Raw genomic sequence first — 19,054 nt, forward strand, 5'->3', positions numbered from 1 at the left:
TGTGAGAATTTACTTTGCTCTATCACTTGCACAGGATGCTTCAGTCTCCCCAAGACCAGCACCTCCCACAAGCCTGCCTTCTTCACTGCAACACAGCGCTGAATGGAGGGAGCAGGAACTGAGCAGCAAGCATGGCATACAAAGTATCAATGTGCACCTTCATCTCAAGATTGACACAAAGCATCAGAAAGGTGAAGAGCAGGAACAAACCCTGTTTCTGCCTTCAGCTTGAGGGAATCTTTGTAGAAAATCAATATGTATCCTTTTGGGTTATTTTAATAGTGAAATTTAAAAGGCTTCCAATAAAAGAGCAATTTCCTGGAGCACTTTTTCTGTAGTAGTATACAGCAGAAAACATGGTCAATTTCCAATGAAGTTCTGCAGTTTACAGAGGTTACAGAAGATTATTCTTCACGACAGAAGCAGCTTGGAATCAGTCCGGGTCCCTCCATTCTACATTCCTATGGCTTCGCAGGATAGTTATCCTACTTGCAAGTAGAGCTGTTTCTGCATTTTCCAGACGTGTGGAGGAAACCTGGTGGCTACAAAACGTACAGAGAGAACTTTGGTCCTACCTTAGGATTGCCTCACCCCCTGCCCTAAAAACTAAACTAGCCTTGCCAGGGTTGCTTCTGGTGTTAGCAGAGACTTACTAGTAACGCACATAGCTGGCTGCCCAACGCACACAAAACTTGGCAAAGTCTCTTCAAGAAAACATAGTGCTTCTCCACCAGGCCTTCTCCATCAGCTGTCCTGGGAATGAGGGAAGGGGGAAAAACAGGATCACAGTTACTCATGCTGTAGGCAACACGCACACTGCTATCCATCTTGTAGGTAAAAAGAGGACTAGAGCAATACGATTTTATCGTAGTGGGATTTGCTTCACTATTACCATTATTTGCTATTACTGCTTTATTGGCATCTAAAACCTCTAGGACTGTCTCTCCGAAAGAGCCCCTCCTGATCAGTTTCAGGCTGAAAAAGAAAACTGAGGGAGCTGTGATATTTACATCACTTTGTCCTTCAATTGTAGGACTTGAAAAAACTTACTGTTTTTCAGGTTTTGCAAGAGAAGTGGTGGTGGTTTTGTTCTCTCCTAACCCAGTCCCTGCTTCCTGCAGTTAAGCAACAGTATCTTTGGCAAATACTATATACAAAGCCATTTGTATGCAGTTTCGTGTGACATTACAGTAGAAGGATGGTACTCACTGGGCAGCAGACAGAATGTAGTGCATGGCAACGTCTCCAAACAAGACCATCAGAGGCTTTCGATCCTCCAGCTTGCCCTATGTGTAAAATATGCCAAATGCCTCAATTAGAACACAACTATTTATTCCCACCTACATAATTATTTATTCTCATGCGCAGGTCAAATTAGGAGATCCCCCACTGCCCTTCTATCTGGGGAGGTGCTTGCAGTCTGCAAGTAATTTCAGTTAAAACTTGCCAAAAAATCTCAGGTATTGCTGATCTCATGAGATTTCCCCAAGCAATCCCATCACAGGAACTTTAAACTGAAAAACTGATCCTGAGACATTAACTGTTCTTCATGGCAGACTAGTTAAAAGCAGCTGACAAACACATAGCCCTGACACTAAGCTGCTTTGTAACATGTAGCTCAAATCACCTGCTTAGATCCCACTGTCATTTCCCTGAGCTGCCAGATGACACAATATTTCCCACTTCACAATTGTAGAAAGTGAGGGGAAAAAAAGTCAATGGGGATCTCCAACACCAGAGGGAGAGGCAAGCACAGGCTGGATGGGACTCCAGCAGTTGCTGAATGTATTGTGCTGGCATGCCATTTACACTGAATATCATTAGCACAAGCAGCCAAATTTTAATTTTGTTTCTTAAATAAAGGGAAAAAATATCACTGCTCTATCTGAAGAATTACCCAGAAGTATAGAAGGAAAACAAAGCAAAGCCAGAAGAGCTGAGGAGGAAGAACTCACTTTCCTGCTGACAGCAATCAGGAGACACTCTGCTGCTCCTATTTGGAGCTCAGGCTCATTCAGGAGGAGACACAACATCTCCAAGAGCTTACAGTTGTCTGCTGTGATGTGGCTCAGAGCCACCCAGTCAATGTAGCCAGCCAAGGTGTTGAGTGCTGCTATCCCCACGCGGCAGTTTGCCTGTGCCTGTGAACAGAGAGGAGGCAAGAGGTCAGAGCCAGAGAGAAACACCAATTCCTGTCTAAAGCAGTGCGCTCCCCGGAAGAACAGTACGAAGAGCCATCCTGAGAGAGTGAGAGACTTAGACCCTTCTGCTGCCACCTCTCACTTCTCTCTTTACAAGGATTTTGCATTATGTGTGAACGAATCCACCTGGAAATGAGAACTGCATGTAATAGACTCCAAAGCCTGGGAAAAGCCTAGTTCTAAGCAATCTTGGTCTTAAGAATGATGAATGCACTAACTCTTACACAGTTCCACTCACCTTTGGCTCCTGCGTCAGATCAGTCTTCTGAAAAAGAAAACAAGAGATGGTAAATGCGCAGCTGTAGCACACAAACACTTCCACCCAGTCACTGCTGGACAGGCTTATTCCTGAGAACGCAGCCAAAAGCAGCTTCACAGAACAGCTCTCCAGTGAAGGAGGCTGCAACACAGTCTCCTGCTCAAGACATTGCTGCAAGCTTCATAACCACCTCCGCAGCCCACTGGCAGGTAACACAACAGGACTTTGAACTGCAAGTTAAGCCACAATTTCCTTCTTATCCAGATGACATTCCAGTCAGCAGGCACCAGGGAGACACAGCGGACAAGAAGGAAAGGAATTTTGGCGCTTCTTGGAAGCTTCCAGGGAAGAAACATTTGACCTTTTAGAGCACCTTACATTCAAAAGCCAGACTCTGAAAGATGCTGGTGGCTCTTACACACTGAGATTGATGTCTGAAAAGGGCAAGTGATTTGTCCACAGTCAGACAGGCAGCTGGAGAGAGAGCTGGGGCAACAGCTTACAGCCTGACTCCCAGTTCCAAACACTGAACAGCAGCAATACACTGTTTGCACCATCTTATTGACCAGTGCAAATGAGTCCCTCAGACTCTCAGGTTTGATTTGATGCAAAGACACCACAAGCATGTCTTTTTGCTGCAAGGTTCTGGTTTGGAAACTGTCCATCAATGTATTCAGTGCAGTGATTTAAGTTAATCTGGACATGTCTCAAACATTTAGCAATAGAGCCGCCATACCAGAATTGCATACTTCTAAGCACTGCACATCATTAATGGTCTTGTCCATCCACTCCCCCATTATCCGTGTGCAAACAGGCAACTGAACACCCAACCCTCAGAATTTACCCTGTGCAAACATCCCAAAGATCAGCTAACCTGTGGAGTGGTGAGGACTTCTTGTTCCTGGGGTGCGCCAACCTTGCCAATCAGAAAGATTCCACCGTTAGCACAAGCAGCCACACTTCAGAGCCTCAAGCACTGCAATTCAAACCTTACCTGGAAATGCATTTCAACCAGACTACAAAATGCACCAGGGTCTCCCACCCACGACCATGAACTGCACAGACAACTGCCTGCTCAGCAGGTGGGTTTGTTCAGCCTGTCAGTGCACCAGGAAAGTCAGACAGGAGAGAGTTTTTCATTGCCTCCCAGTTTCACATCCACTATATCTGAATTTTAATTCACAGTAAGAAAAAGAACAAGAGATACACCTAAGGACCTTATTTCTATATCAGTTTCTCAAATGCGCTTTGCCCTCAAATTCACCTCCTTCTCATAGGAACAGACCAGGACAGAGACTTCCCTTGGCCATCCACCTTGACATACCTACACATCTCTGACTCTAGGCAAGAATTAAGAAAAGAAGTCTCTTTACACAAAAAGGAAGAGAGTTCCTCACCACAACTTGACAAAAAAGGGCTTCCTGACCTGAACTATCAGAGAAAAAGACCAGAGAGGCCCAGATGCAATGCAGAGACATCAAACACTCTTGCATTTTGGTGTATCACCACAAAGACACTACTGCAGCATAAGAGAGCAAATGCAAGCCCAGGATGGCATCTCCTTATCACTGTGTGTTACAGAAACTACCCCAAATCTACCTGTTTCTGCTACAGCCACACCTTTTGTTTGCTAAGCCGTACAGCCCTAATATCAGCAGAGCATTCCAACAGCATGGATGAGGCACACAATCCACTCTAGCTAGCTATTTTTGCTGGTAAATCCGAACTGTCAACACTAACCCTGTCAACCTCGTGTTCAGTCTCTCAGATCAGCACCAACTGCCCAGGCCACAGCAGATCCCTACTCACAGTGACAGCAACAGATTTCAGACAGTCCCTGTACTTGCTTCCCCAACAACTTGCGAGTTGTATCCAAATTCCTAAGCACCTCCAGGATTGACAGAACTCAAGGAAAAGAGACTCTTACCATGCGTCTGTACTTGTTGACATTCTGCTGGAGGGTAGTTAGTAGGAAGCTGAAGATCTTCTCCATGTTCTGAGTGAGCGTCTGCTGGATATCTCGTCGCCGCTGGGTAGGCAGAGTTTGAAAAGTCACTACGTCCTCTGCCAAACGTAGGAGAATGAACATCACCAGTTCCGTCTGAGTTTCCTGATGTCCCAAAATGAAATACACACCATCAGCACAGTTCAAAGATTAAAATCTCTAGAAGCTAGGCCAAAGATGTACGGAGAAAGTGAACATGCATGAAGAGGCAAGTCACATCTTGGGAAAGTAACACAGAAGGACGCCCCACTCTTCTGCTAAAATCACCTCCTACAGTAACTTAATCTAACAGGGATTTTTGAGTCCGTCATCAGCCTGTCTCACCTGGACACAACTGAATTAAGCTTTCATCAGGATGATGGAAGACCGAAACCCATGCTATGACCAAGCAGAAGAGAACAGACAGATGCGTCTCATACCCCTTGCTTGGAGAGGGTATCCAGCTCCTTCAGCATGTCAGGCCAGTGCTGAGGCCATTCGCGCTTGATCATCTCCACCACAATGCGAGACAGAACATCCTTAATATGACTTTCCTCCTCCAGAATACTCTGAGTTCCCTGAGACAGAGGGACAGAGTTATCAAAACAGCAAATGTCAGACATTTGTAACTTTGATTTGCAAAGCACAGTGGTTGCAAATATTCTAAACCACAGAAAATAAAAACAATGAAACAGCACTGGGCCACTCTCCATCCCAGCGACCTTGCATGACACTCCTACACTCCCAAACACCCACAGATAGTGAACTTTGAGAGCCAAAAGGATTTTCCTCAGACAAAGGTCACTTGGTCACAAAAGCAATCATAATAGAGAAAACACAACTAAGATGATGAGTTTGATATTCTTGAAAGGATAAGAACACCCATCTTCACTGAACTGCCTCCTAAGAAAAAAGGCACTGCATATACATTACACAAGACGTGCAACTTCTGCCATATGAAGTGACATGGTTATTGACCCAACTACAAGACAGAGAAAATCCCTGGAAAAACTAAGGATGCACAGCAAGAAAGTAATGAAATGCACAACTGAATTCAGGTACTGTGTGCTAAGTAACTGGAATCATTTTTCCTTTCACTCCCACTTTCTGTCTTCAGGTGACAGAATCATGTGTCAGATAACAGCCTGTGGTAGAAGGCACTTACACTGGATATGAGGCCCATGACATTGTTCTTTAGATAAACTTTTTCTAGGCGAGGCATACTGTTCCAGCGGAACCTGTTTGAAAGAGCAACAAAAATGACACCAGATCAAAACGTTTATAAAGATCTCTGACTTGATTCCCAACCATCGCTTCTTTACCTACAGAGACACTACACCTCACAGGCTCTGCCAGGGCCCAATGCCTTAATGAAAAGGCTGAGTTAAAACTGCTGCTGGCAAATGGGCGTGCACCACTGAGGTCAACACGCACGGGGAGCAGCAGCAAATGCACAAAGCATCAGGTCTGTAGAGGCGGCAGAGAGGAATCTCGGAACTGAACTAATACAAAGCCTCTTTGTTAGCAGGAGGCTATGGCCAGAGAATGCTGCAAAGACCTAATGATAACCCCGCGTGCTTGTTTACACCTTGCAATGTCAATGTACCTTAGTGCTTGGCGAATTAACCTTCCCAACCTGCCTGAAAGCTGTTTTCTCCTCTCCTTATTTTACAGAGGAGGGAAGAAACGGAGCAGGACAGCAACTGCTCTCTGCTGCAGAACAGACCCTTCACATCCTGCAAGTGCCTCCCTGCAGAGGGAGGCACCGGGCCAGAAGAGCCCACACCAGCGGCTGTGTGGCAGCAGGCCGGCTCCCTCCCCGGCACAGGCAGCAGGACGAGCTGCCTTACTTGACCACATGCTCCAGGATCTGCAGGCCGAAGTGCCGGACGATGGCCGTCTGCGTCTTCTCTGCCAGCTTCAGCCCGCAGGGCACACAGATGGGGCACTTCTCCTTGAACTCCTCGCAGAACTGGGGAGGCACCGGCAACACGCGGTTAAAACACAGGAGCGGGCACGGGGCGGCCAGAGACGGGGGCAGCCGCAACCCCTCGGGAAGGACAGCGCTTGGAGGGGGGCGCCCGACCCCCTCAGTGCCGCGCAGGCGCAGCCCCGCGGCCTTCCCCCACCCGCTGACGGCTCCCAGCGCCTTGGTGGCTACCCGGGACCGGCACGTCCCGTATCCATCACGCACCGGGCCGGCGCGGGTCCCGGGGCCGTGCCGTCAGGGCACCCGCGTGGCCGGAGCCCGGCGCCTCCCCTCCCCTCCCCGGCCGGGTACCTTGAGCGCCTCCAGGCGGTAACGCTGCGTGGAGGCCGGGTCCATGATGACGGTCACCGCCTTCACTAGCTGCTCGCAGAGGCTGTTCACCTGCTCCTCGACCATGGCAACGGCCATGGCAGCTGCAGCGGCGGCCACAGCGGCAGCAGCAGCCATGGCAGTCGCGGCCACCGACGGGCGAAAAGAGGGGGCGCCCCGTACCGGGCGCACGCGCGGCACCGCAGCGGCCTGCGCGCATGTGCCGGGGAAGGAGGAGGAACCAGTAGGGAAAGAGCATGCGCCTCCCCCATTAAGAACTACAAGTCCCGACATGCCTTTCGCGGGTACCCCTGCTCTTGGGGACGTGGTGCGGCGCTCCTCCTTGCTGTGCCGCCCTGCGGAAGTCAGTCAGTCAGTCAGTCAGGTAGGCAGTCAGGCAGTCAGTCGGACAGTCAGGCAGTCAGTCAGGCAGGTAGGCAGTCAGGCAGTCAGTCGGACAGTCAGGCAGTCAGTCAGGCAGGCAGTCGGGCAGTCAGGCAGGCAGTCAGGCAGTCGGACAGTCAGGCAGGCAGGCAGTCAGTCGGACAGTCAGGCAGTCAGTCGGACAGTCAGGCAGTCAGGCAGGCAGTCGGGCAGGCAGGCAGTCAGTCGGACAGTCAGGCAGTCAGTCAGGCAGGCAGGCAGGCAGTCGGGCAGGCAGGCAGGCAGTCAGTCAGTCAGTCGGACAGTCAGGCAGGCAGGCAGTCAGGCAGTCAGTCGGACAGTCAGGCAGTCAGTCAGTCAGGCAGGCAGTCGGGCAGGCAGTTAGGCGGGCAGTCAGTCAGTCGTCAGGCAGGCAGTTGGGCAGGCAGTCCGGCAGGCAGTCGCAGGCAGGCAGTTTCAGGCAGGCAGGCAGTGGCGGTCGCAGTGGCATGTCGCGGGGACAGGAGCGCGTGGTGGCCCTGGTGGACATGGACTGCTTCTTCATGCAGGTGGAACAGCGCCTCGACCCGCAGCTGCGTGGCCGGCCCTGCGCCGTGGTGCAGTACACCGAGTGGCAGGGCGGCGGGTAGGTACGGGAGGCGGCTGCGGCCCGGCTCCGCGCGGCCCTGCACTGCCCTCCGTGTCTTGCAGAATCATCGCGGTGAGCTACGAGGCGCGCGCCTTCGGCGTGTCCCGCGGGATGTGGGCGACGGAGGCGCGGGCGCTGTGCCCCGAGCTGGCGCTGGCGCGGGTGCCCCAGGCACGGGGCAAGGCCGACCTCACCCGGTGAGTGGGGCTGAGGTCGGGCTAGGGGGGGCCGCCGGCAGCGGCGGGGGCCGCCTTTCCTCGGGGCGGCTGCCGAGGCCGTGCCCGCTGCTGAGGCCGTGCCCGCTGCCCGGCAGGTACCGGGATGCCAGCGCGGAGGTGATGCAGGTGTTGTCTCGCTTCGCCGCTATCGAGCGGGCCAGTATCGATGAGGCGTACCTGGACCTGACGGGCAGCGTGCGGGAGCGGCTGCGAGCCCTGCAGGGCCGCCCCATTGCGGCCGCGCTGCTGCCCACCACCTTCGTGCAGGGGCTGCCCGACGACCCTGGCGGGCCCGAGCCCGGCCCCTGCCCCCAGCCCGGCGGGAAGGGTACGCACCGGCCCGGAGCCGGGCTTCGGCCGCCGCGGCTGGCGCTTTGCATACCGCAGCCGGGGGGCTCTAACGGCTTCGCTTTGAGGACGCGCAGTGCAGCACGGAAAGAGCCCTTCGCTGCCACCCCGGGCGCCCTGTGTTGTCCCCGTCCCATTCCATCGGTAACGCACCCTGTACATCAACAGAGATAGGGGGTGGGCTGCTTTACCTCCCCCGAAGTGAGAGCGTGGTAAGCGCGATCTAGGTTTGCCCACTTGAATGGCTTTTAAGGTGCCTGAGTCTCATCCTTGCTTCTGGCATGAAGCATGTGGCTGTTGGCTGGGGCTGGCTGATGCTACCGGTCCCTTTGCTGGGCTCAGTAAGAAGTGCCCATGCTGATCCCCTTTGTGTCCCTTTTCTAGAGGAGCTGCGGCAATGTGGCTTGCACGAGTGGCTGGCGATGCTGTCATTTGATAACCCCGACTGTCCTGACCTGCAGCTGACCATGGGTGCGGTAATTGTGGAGGAAATGAGGGTGGCTGTAGAAGCAGCCACCGGATTCAAGTGTTCAGCTGGAATTTCACACAACAAGGTATGTGTGTAACACATCAGCCTGATTTCTTCTGAGGAGCAGAATCAGAATGTAGACACTCTGTAGACACTTTCCTATGCACTCTGCAAAGTTTCCTATAGAAGATGAGCTGAGTGGGGAGTGCAGCCATGTGTGAGCACACCTCTGGGGAAATTATAGGATATCCGGGAAGGGGAGGAGTTTTTTCCCCAGAGATGTGGCCTATGCAGTCAGCACTGAATCAATTTACTGTCTGGATTCCTGGTGTACCCTAATGAATTGCTTAGAAGACAAAGATTTTAAATCCCCCAGGAGGGTTTTTCTCAGGAAAAAAAGAGAGCTGAGAAAACCTGCACCTTGAGTTTTAGATAACAGTGGCTGTAGCCAGGGAATGTTTTTTAATGACACGAATTCCCAGCAACTCAGACAAAAAACACCACCAGTTTGGGGCACTGAGGTGAGGGGTTGCTCTTCCTCTTTCTGGTCCATCAGTCTTTACCGTGCTGGCCATGCTTTGGGTGATGCTCAGCCTGCTGCTGAGAGCAGCTGCAGGAGCACTTGGTGCATGTCAGCAGCTGCAGAAACAAACGGACTTTGGTGCTGCAGCTACAGAGGGTTTCCTGCTGGGAGAAATACAGGTTGGCTAATTGACAGCGCTTCACACTGCTTTTGCTGTTTGCAAAAGGGGCTTATCTGTACAGATGTGACTTTTAACAGTACAAGCTCTGACTGAAAAAACAGAAGGATAAAGACTAAATGAATTCTTTGGAACCTAAGGAATCTACGTTTCATCTCAGACTGCTGCAGGAACAACTGGAATTATTACCAGCTGTACACAGGGAGTGGAGTGAGTTCTGCATTGGCTCACCTTGAAACTAAAGCAGACTGGGGCAGAAATGATTAGCTGAAGAAGATCACTAGTACAGAAATTTCCAGTGGAAGGGATGTTCAATTTGCCCTTTTGCTCTTTTTAATCAAGAAGAGTAAAGAACATCCCTGCTATCCGTAGCGGCTTCTCCCACATCCCATTTTCTATGCTAGCACTGTTCTTTCTTTTTTAAATTTACTTAAAGGGGTAAGAAAATTATGATGTACTGTGCTGTCCCTGAATAACTGTTGATCTATACCAGCAAGCACAATGAAGAGATTACCAGAGCCTATGCTTGCCTGTGCAGAACACACTACAGTGCTTCCACAGCCAGCTCAGCTCTGTAGGTATAAATGTTTTCTGCAGAGAGTGAAAGGAGTGTGAGGTGCTGTCAGTATTTCACCCAGCAGGAAACCCTCTGTAGCTGCAGCATCAAAGTCCGTTTGTTTCTGCAGCTGCTGACGTGCACCAAGTGCTCCTGCGCTGCTCTCAGCAGCTGGTTGAGCATCACCCAAGGCACTGCCAGCACGGTAAAGACTGATGGACCAGAAAGAGGAAGAGCAGCCCCTCACTTCAGTGCCCCAGACTGGTGGTGTTTTTTGTCCAAGTTGCTGGGAATTTGTGTCATTAAAAACCATTCACTGGCTATAGTCACTCTTCCCTAAAACTCAAGGTGCATGTTTCCTCCTTTGAGCTCATTTTATTTTTTCTGAAGAAAACCCTCCTGAGGAAGTTTTCTTCCTAGTGAGCTAACTCATTAGAATACACCCAGAACCCAGCTGATAAATGAGACCAAATAAGTGAATGAACTATTTGGGAACAGCATGGCCACTTGTGCCAAACTCATTTATGTGCCCTCTTTGACAACAAAAGTGGCCTAATGTATAGGGGGAACTGCATCTGTGAGGTGTTGACCTTAAGGTTTCTAACACACCTCAGCCTGAGTTGCATAAACTGATGATGACGACATCCTAGCAAAATGCAACATGGCTGATGTTATCTGAAAGGCATGCATCCGGCTGAAGAAAATCTTGCTGTTTTCTTGCTGCGTTCAGGGATGTTTAGAGTGGGATCCTGTGGGGATCCGTATGAGGTCTGCAAATTGCCAACATCTTCGCTACAGCCTTTAGAGAGGGAATGGCTGTAGGAATTCAGATGATGCTAAGATGGGGCTCTGGGCCTGGGCTGTGAGAGTTCTGGGAGATGAAATCAGAGCTGAAAATTCTGGGCTCAAAAAGCCCAGAAACAGTCTGAAATCACCATCCAGTGCTGCTTATGCTCCTCACTGACTGCCTTTTGTGGTTTATAGGAAAAAAGCAACCAGCAGGCTTTTGGCTAAGTTGCAGTAAGTCAGGAAGTAGCCTGGAGTTATTGCGGGCAAGCAGCACGATGAGTCAGTAATACGAGTGCTCTTGTAGAAATGGCAAATCCCATTTCAGCATGTGCAAATTAGTGAAGGGGTCAGGAAAAAAGCATTATTTCTCCCCACGAAGTCTCAGTGATGGGTTCAGCTTGCAGCATTTCATGAACGGTGTGGGCAAACTTGGAATAGTCTCCAGTGAAAAAAGAATAACGATAACTGCACATCTGGAAAATGACTGGATATGGAAAGCTGAAGGAAAGAGACCTATTTGTTTAGATAAAGAGTGAGAATGCATGTGAGACTGTAAAATAAGCTATTAATAAAGAACACAGTTCAATGGGAAGGAAGGAAATTCTGCATAGTTATAGGATGTGTGGTAAAGCAGTGAAAGAGGAAATTACTAGCCTTGTTAAAAAAACCCAAACACCCAGCTAAATGTATTCTGAGCTGGTGTATGTATTCTTGATCCTGGTGTAGATTAGAGTGGGAGGGGAAGCTGTGTAGCTGATAGGCTAGAGAACATCCCTTCCAGGCTAGCAGGCCTGTATTCTGCAGGTTTCCTTTTGCAGCATTATGCTGCCATGGACTTCACAGAGAGATTAAAATAGTGACATTGAGAAAAAACAAGACAAACACAGAGATGAGGGAGCAAGACGTAGTGAGAGAAATATCCTCAGGATTACAGAGATGCTCTGGAAGCTCTAGCATGCTTGCCTGATGTAAAACTAAGCCAAGCAGAACAGGTGATAGACTCAGATCCCCTAAGCTACCTGAAGCGGGAGTCCAGCCCTTTGAGGAGCTAGAAGTCTGGAAGCAGCAGCACTTTCAGAGTGCATGCCACATGCTTTTCAGCCAGTGCATGCCAAGTCCCAAATTGGGTATTACTTGGGAGCAAGCAACAGTGCGATCCACGCATCCTTCCTAGCAGCTGTTCCAAAGGCAGCTCTTAGAGGTGATAAAGCACAAGCCATTAGGTAGATTCACAATAAAGTCAGAGCAGAATTTGTAATTAACAGTGTTTCCATTCTCTTGTGTGTTACAGACACTGGCAAAACTGGCCTGTGGGCTAAACAAGCCCAACCGCCAGACACTACTGTCCTCACGATTTGTCCCGCAGTTCTTCAGCCAGCTGCCTGTCGGCAATATGTAAGTACTGGGGAGCTGCCTGCTTTTGTGCAGCTTGGGGTTCAGGCTGAGCTGCTCTGTGGCAAGAGCTCGTATGTGAAATGCTGCTGCTATGCATCCACTATCTAGGCTTTTATATGGAAAAGGGCCCTGTTTGTCTTCATTGTTGTGGTACATTCTCCTGTTGGTTTGTCATCATTGCTTGGTGTGAGCAGAACTAAAGTATCTTGGGGGTACAACACTGTTCCTGGCCACCTCAACAGAGAGCAGTAATGCTAACTGATAGCAGCCAGCAAAGGCTTTTAACTCCCCAGTAACTGCTTGTCAATACTTGTAAGAAATGGAGAGGATATCCTGCCAGTAATCCCTCACAGCTGTGAGCAGGAGGTCTGGAGGAGCATGCTTGGGAGCTGCAGCCCTGCCCATGAAGGGACTACACTTGAAGAGCCCACTAGCATCCTGTGGGCAGAGCCTTTCCCTGGTTAGAGCTGTGCTCGAGATGACTGCTGGGGTGTGTAGGTGTAAGTCAGGAGCAGCTGTGAGCAAGGAGGCTGTAGCTGTGCCCCAGTGTGAGTGACAGAACTGTGCTCCCAGAGAGCAGATGTGGCTTGATTTTGAGCATCCACACTGTGCACAAGTACTTTTTCTGGTGAAGGAAAGAGTTGCCAGCACCATTGCTCCAAATCAATGGATTCCTGGTTCTGCACTGCTGCTCTCTGCATTCAGTGCCTCACTAGGGATGGAGAGGGGGGTGTGCAGGGAAGGGTACTGTCTGCATAGGAAGAAGCAGGGAGTGTGCAAGGCATTCTTCAAAGTATGGTTTGAGACCACATTTTGAAGATGGAGCTGAGAAAGAAGCACTGAAACTGAGCAAGCCAAGCAGCAGTTCCCACTTCATCTCCCATGTGTCCTTCTGCTATGAGCTAAGAGCTGTTTTCTACCAAGTGTTCCTTTTTGTCTTGCTGTTCCCTGGCTCTTTCTAGCTGTCATGGTCAGCCACTGCAAGAAGACTTGGTATAGTCTCCACCTGATGTTTTGGTTTTGTTTCCTCTTTCTCTTTTTCTCTGCCGCAGCCGTAACCTGGGAGGCAAGCTTGGCGCTGCCATCACAGACATCCTGGGAGTAGAGTACATTGGGGAGCTGACACGCTACAGTGAGACAGAGCTCCAGACTCACTTTGGAGACAAAACTGGGTAACGATAAACCACTTGTCACAACTTGACTCTTGGCAGGAACTGGGACTTCCTTTCAGTCACAGGTTGTTCTGCTGTGATTAGAAGGGTTAGAAGGCAAAACTTCAGGTGACAACTCTTGAGAAGCATCAGTCTGGCAGGCCTACAAATAGGTTTTCAGTCTTGCCTGCTCCCAGGCACCCTCCCCAGCATGTTTTGCTTGTCAGCCAGCTCCTTTACCTTCCTCTAGAGTGTCTGACTGGGGCCAAGCCACAGAAGGACTCCCTGCAGGCTAGGAAGCAAACAGGCTTAACGGTCTCATTACAGAGGAAATTACAAGGCTGAATTTGGAGCCTGAAACACTCAGAGCAGCAGTTTGGGTGCCCTGCAGACTGGCAAACTGTTGCCACTTCAGGAGAAGGGGTGGAGGAGTTGTGCTGACAGGCAGCTGTGGCCTGAAGGGAAGCCTGCCTGTCTGCTGTGGCTGCAACTGCAGAGCTGGGGATTAGAGGCAGAGTCACAGCGTGCACAGAGCTGAAAGCATGGCTCAGCAGAAAGCTGACTTACTGCCCAGTGGTGCCTGCTTGTCTGTGGCTGCCTTCACCTCATGCTTCCTCTGTGGCTTTCAGATCCTGGCTCTATTACTTGTGCAGAGGAATTGAAGAGGAACCTGTCAAAAACCGGTACCTGCCCCAGTCCATTGGCTGCAGCAAGAACTTCCCTGGGAAGATAGCCCTGGCCACGCAGAAGGAGGTAGGAGAAGCCTACTCCTAGCATAAGGCTCGGCTTTTGTGCTGAAGGAGATGAGAACGCTAAAAGCTGAGACTAACTTGCAAAACTGCTGCTTTTCTGTATCACTATGCCCTGAAACTCAGCCTAGGGTTGGGCTGAGTGGGAGTGGGTGGTTTGAGCCCCAGAAACTATGGAGATCCCTGTTTGACAGAAATGCATTGATGAACTGCACAAGATGTCCAACCTTCTTGTAATTTCCATAAGAAAAACTGTGGGCCTGTGCTGTTCAAAAGGTATTCATGGTGCTAAGCTTCAAGGGCTTGGTTGCTACGGAAAAAGGTAACTAGCCTAAAAGGAGGAGGGAGGATGCATCTTGCCTGTTAGCTGCGGAGAGGTTCCCACAGATTTGTGGGGAGACAGTTAGAAAGTTTACTTAGCAAAGACTAGTAGTAGTGCTGGAGGACTTGTATGGACTTGTATGGAGGACTCTGTACTGCCTTGCCTCCAGTGCTGAATCCTTACCTGGGCCAGTTTCTCCAGGAGTACTCCAGATATGGGGCGTTACAATAGTCTGTGTCCATTCCAGTCTGATTGCTCTCTGGCACTGCCCAGCTTGTGCAAAGTGTTGCTCTGGCCTGGTGGCAGTGCTGTGAGCAGAGATCCAACCTGTCTGTTACCACTGTTTTGTCCAGGTGCAGCACTGGCTCCTGCAGATGGCCTTGGAGCTGGAATCCAGACTGATCAAAGACAGGAGCCAGGTAAGGAGGGGAGGCACAAGGACAGCATTCCCCCTGCTTCAGGAAGCCATGCAGCCCGTGTGCACCGTGAGCTGATGGCAGGAGGCTGAGGGAAATCTGCTCGCCCTCAGATATGTGCCTGTGTGCGGAGATGCTCAAGGAAAGAGGTGTGTAGGAGCCTCTTTGGAGGATGGTTTTGCCCCAGAACACTGCAGGGCTAAGGACTGTCCTTGTCCTGTGCTTTAGGTTGCAAGGACCTGAAAGCCACCACACCATCCTCCTGTGCTGCTGCTCCCTTGCAAGCCCTTTGCTGATGCAGCTCTCCTTGTGCTGTGGGCTGTGAGAGGAAGCAATATGCTCAAATCTAGATGTGGTAGACTTGCGGGCCAGGGTGAGAAATCTAGATTCATTGTTGTAAGGAGGGCAAGAAAGGGTGCACAGCTGCTTTGGAAGGAAAGCAAGGACTAACTGCTTCTCATCCGGTGTGGCACAGCTGTACCAGCACTTGCTGTTCTGTATGTCATTCCTTGGAGATCAGGCCAGGCAGGACAAGCTGTCATCTGTCACAGCATCATCGGGAGGCGGTAGCTGACGGTATAAGCTTCTGGGCCGCGGGACGGTCTCCTCGGCCTTTCTTGCTCTTTCCTGCAGGTGTCGCTTGAAACACAACTACCTCTTCTCTCTCTACAGAACCACCGAGTGGCCAAGCAGCTGATGGTGGTCATCCGCATGCAGGGAAACACCCGGGTGTCGCGCTTCTGCGCTCTGACCCGCTACGATGCCCAGAAGATGTGCAACGATGCCTTTGCCCTCATCCAAAACTGCAACGTGGCTGGGGCTCACCAGGCGGCCTGGTGAGTGTATGAGAAAGTAGTTCAGTGTCCTCACTGGGAGTTGTTCTGCTGCAGGAGGTGCAGGATGAGCACAGAAAGGAATGGGAGTGTTACGCTGACTGGCAGGAAAAAGTGGTCCCTGGTCCACGCACAGCAGAGCACAGAAATACTCGCTTGTTAGTGGTAGGACAGCAGTGAGAGCTGGCCTCTTCCTGCCCCACATCTGGCAAGACACTTCTTCTGTACTTGGAGCTGATGATTGCTGCTGGCACAGGGGTGTCCAGCTGGGACAAGGCAGTCCTTTGCCCTGCTGGGTTGGAGAAGCTAGCTAGGCCTTGCTCGCCTTCCCTAAGGACAAACGTGCATTTTGGGAGGAGGCCATGGGGGCAGGAAGGAAAACAAATGTGTTCAGTGTTACTTTGTCTTCCTCCTGCTCTGAGTGAAGGCAAGAAGGTCCTGTCTGTTAGGCTCTGACAAGGCTGCTGCTCCCTTAAAGCCCTCTTACCTTGCCTGGGAGTCTCACAGCAGCTCTGGCCTGTGGTGGACTGAAAGTCCAGGCTGGTAGCTACCTGCCTCTGCTCCAGTGCCCTTTCCTTTGGGAAATGCTGGTTTGGAAAGAAGCTTTCTGCTCTGCCCAACATAGCCTGCTATGTCTGAGAGACTGTTCTGGAGGTAGCAACACTAACATTTTGTCAGAGGAAACATCTCTCCTAACCCAGACTGCAGTTTCCCTGCCTGTGAATGTTTTATGTTGCTTAAAGTTTTACCTCAAAAGACTTGTTGCTTCCCAGGCTGGTGTCTGAGCTGATGTTGGTCTGTTGTTTGCAGGTCTCCACCGCTCATATCAGTGCTTCTCTCGGCAAGCAAGTTCTCAGAGCCTGCCACACTTCTCTCTGCAGGCATCACCACCTTCATGACGGGCGATACCCAGCCTGATGGCACTGCCACCTCTGGCCAAAACTCTACATCTTCTAGGAGGCCCATGGTCAAGTTCTTTAGGAGCCCAAGCAAAGAGCTCAGGCAGAAGCCAGCTAATGCTATTGAGTCATTTTTCCAAAAGGCATCAGAAAGGCAGCAGTCACAGACGGCAGCAGCATCCAGCCTGCCTGCGGCTCCCACTGCAGCGTCACCTGTGCCCAGCTCCCCAGAGCACCAAGAGGGAGATGGCATTGGACTTGGCTCTGTGCAGCGTGACCTGGAGTCCCCTGTGAAGCAGAGTCCCAGAGATGGGAGCAGTACTTCTGACAAGAGGCTTCACCATGAGAAGTCACTGTCTGATGCTACACAAACACCCTCAACTCCACCCAGCTCTAGGACCCTTCTGAAATCAGAACCAGCTATGGAGGAAAACGAGCAGAATTTGCCACCCTCTCCTGAGCTCACCCTGCTCCCTCCTGCCTCGCCAGGGGACCAGCAACGTTGTGAGAAGTGTGGCCAGCTTGTGCTGGTGTGGGAGTTCCCAGAGCACATGGACTACCACTTTGCTCTAGAGTTGCAAAGCTCCTTCCTGGAGTCGAGTGTTCCCACTGCTCCAGCAGCAGACCCCAACCCAATGGCTGCAGCTTCCAGGTCTCCTGCCAAGGCAAAGAACAAGCCCAAGACTTCAGCAGGATCTAGTGCAAAACGGCCCAGAGAAGGTGTAACAAGAACTTTAGATTTCTTCTTTAAGCGCTTACCTCCTTAACTCCCACCTGTGCTGGCAGCTTTTATAGAATCTGTGTTTCTAAAAGAATCGGTGTTCTTAAAGAATTGGTGTTTTTAAATACAGGTAAAAGTTTTTATACTGCTTGCCAGGTTTTTAATGCAGAAAGGTCTAATAAATTATCTGTATCCCAAGTCTAAGAGGAACTGGACCTTGCGGATTGTGTGTGATGCTGGATGTACCCAGTTCAGCTGGTGCCTGCGAGGTTGCTTCTGCTTGTGTGGTACTAACTGAAGCTGCACAAGACATACATGTCTTGCCTTGAGTATTTCCATAGCTTGGTAGTTCTGTTCCTACATCTTCCTGTTCCTACTTTAAAAGCAGGCGCTGTAAGCACAGTGTATCTGCAGTGTGTAGCAGTCCATTGTGTGATGCTTATCACCAGCTCTGAAGCACAAGACTTGCTGTCAATTAAGATTTGAGGAAGGTGGTGCTGCACAGGCATACTTTTTGTTATGCTTTTTGAAACGTAAGCACCAGTTCCTAATAGTTGCTATTGACACATGAACTGCTAGAGTCCCTACAGAGGGATGGGAAACATGCTAGACCATATTTTCCCTCCTTCTGAAACTAAGCAATACTATGTATAACTTGATGACAGGTAGTTGTTTTGACCCTGTCATGCTGAATGGCTTGTGCAGCTCTTTGGGCCACAGCTCACATCAGGGTGCCTGCCCCAGTGCTCCGAAAAGTACAACAGCCAACAAAGCAGAATAGCGTGGAGGGAACAAGTGGGCACTGAGAGGGGGAGAGACCAGCTCCAGGGCAAGAGCTGTGCTTGCCTGCAGCTGCCTGGCAGGGCTCAGCTCTGTGCTACACTGCTGGCTGCCTGGAGCCTGACACTTCTGGAAGTGCTGCTGCCAGTGATTTGAACTTGGCTCTTGGGGCAGGGGGAAGGGATGTGCCACGTCAAGGCAGCACTGGGTGGGGTTTGGAAATTGCTGAGCATTTCATCAGCTGCAGGGGGAGAGCAGGGAGTGGATAATGATGCAAAGTGCAGCAATATTTGCATGTGCTGTTTCCCTGTCTTCTCTGAACTGCACCATTCTACTTGGAGCTGTTGAGCTGCTTTCCTTCCAGCAGACAGCCTGTGCCAAGAAGCTGCCACATTACCGTCAGTGGGGTCTAATACATGACAACACGGTTGTTAAGAGGTTTGAGTAAGAGCTCATTCTGGTGTGTGCAGCTCTGCTGGTAATCAGCAGAGGAAGAAATTACAGAGTCACTCCCATTAATGACAGTCCTCACATTGCAAAGTGACAAGTTTCCCCAAAGTCCTCACGTAAAGAGAAACAGCAACCAGTCTGGCAGGGTTGCCTCACGCTCCTGTGACAGCGGCACGTCTCATTTCCTAAGTGTCGGGCAGGACCAGAGTCTGCACACGCCACTACCTGACACAAAACCGAAGTTGAGAACGGGCCAGTCGCTTCGGCCACGCAAGTCACCTCCACAGGGAAGCTGTTCTGCCTCTGCTGCCCCAAGAGAACAACCTGTTCTTATGGAGAGGCCGTAGCAGCAAACCCCTTGATAAGGTCAGAGCTATTTTTAGAGGCAAGCAGGGTTAGCTGTGTGCCCCAGAAAGCATCCCTTTAATTAGGCTCTGGGGGAATGTGTGGCTGCGAGGAAGCGCTCACAGCAGCCTGTTCCGCCCACAACAGCCTGAAGTGC

At 50.7% G+C, this 19,054-nt stretch overlaps 2 protein-coding genes across 5 annotated transcripts in view; one reads left to right on the plus strand and one right to left on the minus strand.

Moving 5' to 3' along the window:
- The window catches only part of XPO5 (exportin 5), a 29,406-nt gene extending 22,455 nt beyond the window's left edge, over window positions 1-6,951 (minus strand). For 2 of the 4 annotated variants that reach the window (XM_065679949.1, XM_065679947.1), the window contains exons 1-10: window positions 6,726-6,951; window positions 6,295-6,416; window positions 5,610-5,682; window positions 4,885-5,022; window positions 4,388-4,570; window positions 3,335-3,376; window positions 2,440-2,466; window positions 1,956-2,141; window positions 1,210-1,286; window positions 654-753 (exon numbers count right to left, since the gene is read on the minus strand). In XM_065679949.1, the coding sequence (XP_065536021.1) occupies window positions 654-753; window positions 1,210-1,286; window positions 1,956-2,141; window positions 2,440-2,466; window positions 3,335-3,376; window positions 4,388-4,570; window positions 4,885-5,022; window positions 5,610-5,682; window positions 6,295-6,416; window positions 6,726-6,881 (1,104 nt within the window). In that variant the 5' untranslated portion in view covers window positions 6,882-6,951. The remainder of the gene's footprint in view (window positions 1-653; window positions 754-1,209; window positions 1,287-1,955; window positions 2,142-2,439; window positions 2,467-3,334; window positions 3,377-4,387; window positions 4,571-4,884; window positions 5,023-5,609; window positions 5,683-6,294; window positions 6,417-6,725) is intronic. The other 2 variants (XM_065679951.1, XM_065679950.1) reach the window with 1 other exon arrangement.
- A 575-nt stretch (window positions 6,952-7,526) lies between these two features.
- Window positions 7,527-17,526, plus strand: POLH (DNA polymerase eta). Its single transcript, XM_065679952.1, has 10 exons — window positions 7,527-7,752; window positions 7,818-7,952; window positions 8,069-8,301; window positions 8,706-8,875; window positions 12,128-12,231; window positions 13,284-13,403; window positions 14,012-14,135; window positions 14,807-14,872; window positions 15,542-15,705; window positions 16,513-17,526. Exons 1-10 carry the CDS (start codon window positions 7,616-7,618, stop codon window positions 17,366-17,368), a joined length of 2,109 nt encoding a protein of 702 aa, XP_065536024.1. The 5' UTR covers window positions 7,527-7,615; the 3' UTR covers window positions 17,369-17,526.
- The last annotated feature ends 1,528 nt before the right edge of the window (window positions 17,527-19,054 follow it).

The sequence above is a fragment of the Lathamus discolor genome, chromosome 5 (assembly GCF_037157495.1).
Source record: "Lathamus discolor isolate bLatDis1 chromosome 5, bLatDis1.hap1, whole genome shotgun sequence".
Taxonomy (NCBI): domain Eukaryota; kingdom Metazoa; phylum Chordata; class Aves; order Psittaciformes; family Psittacidae; genus Lathamus; species Lathamus discolor.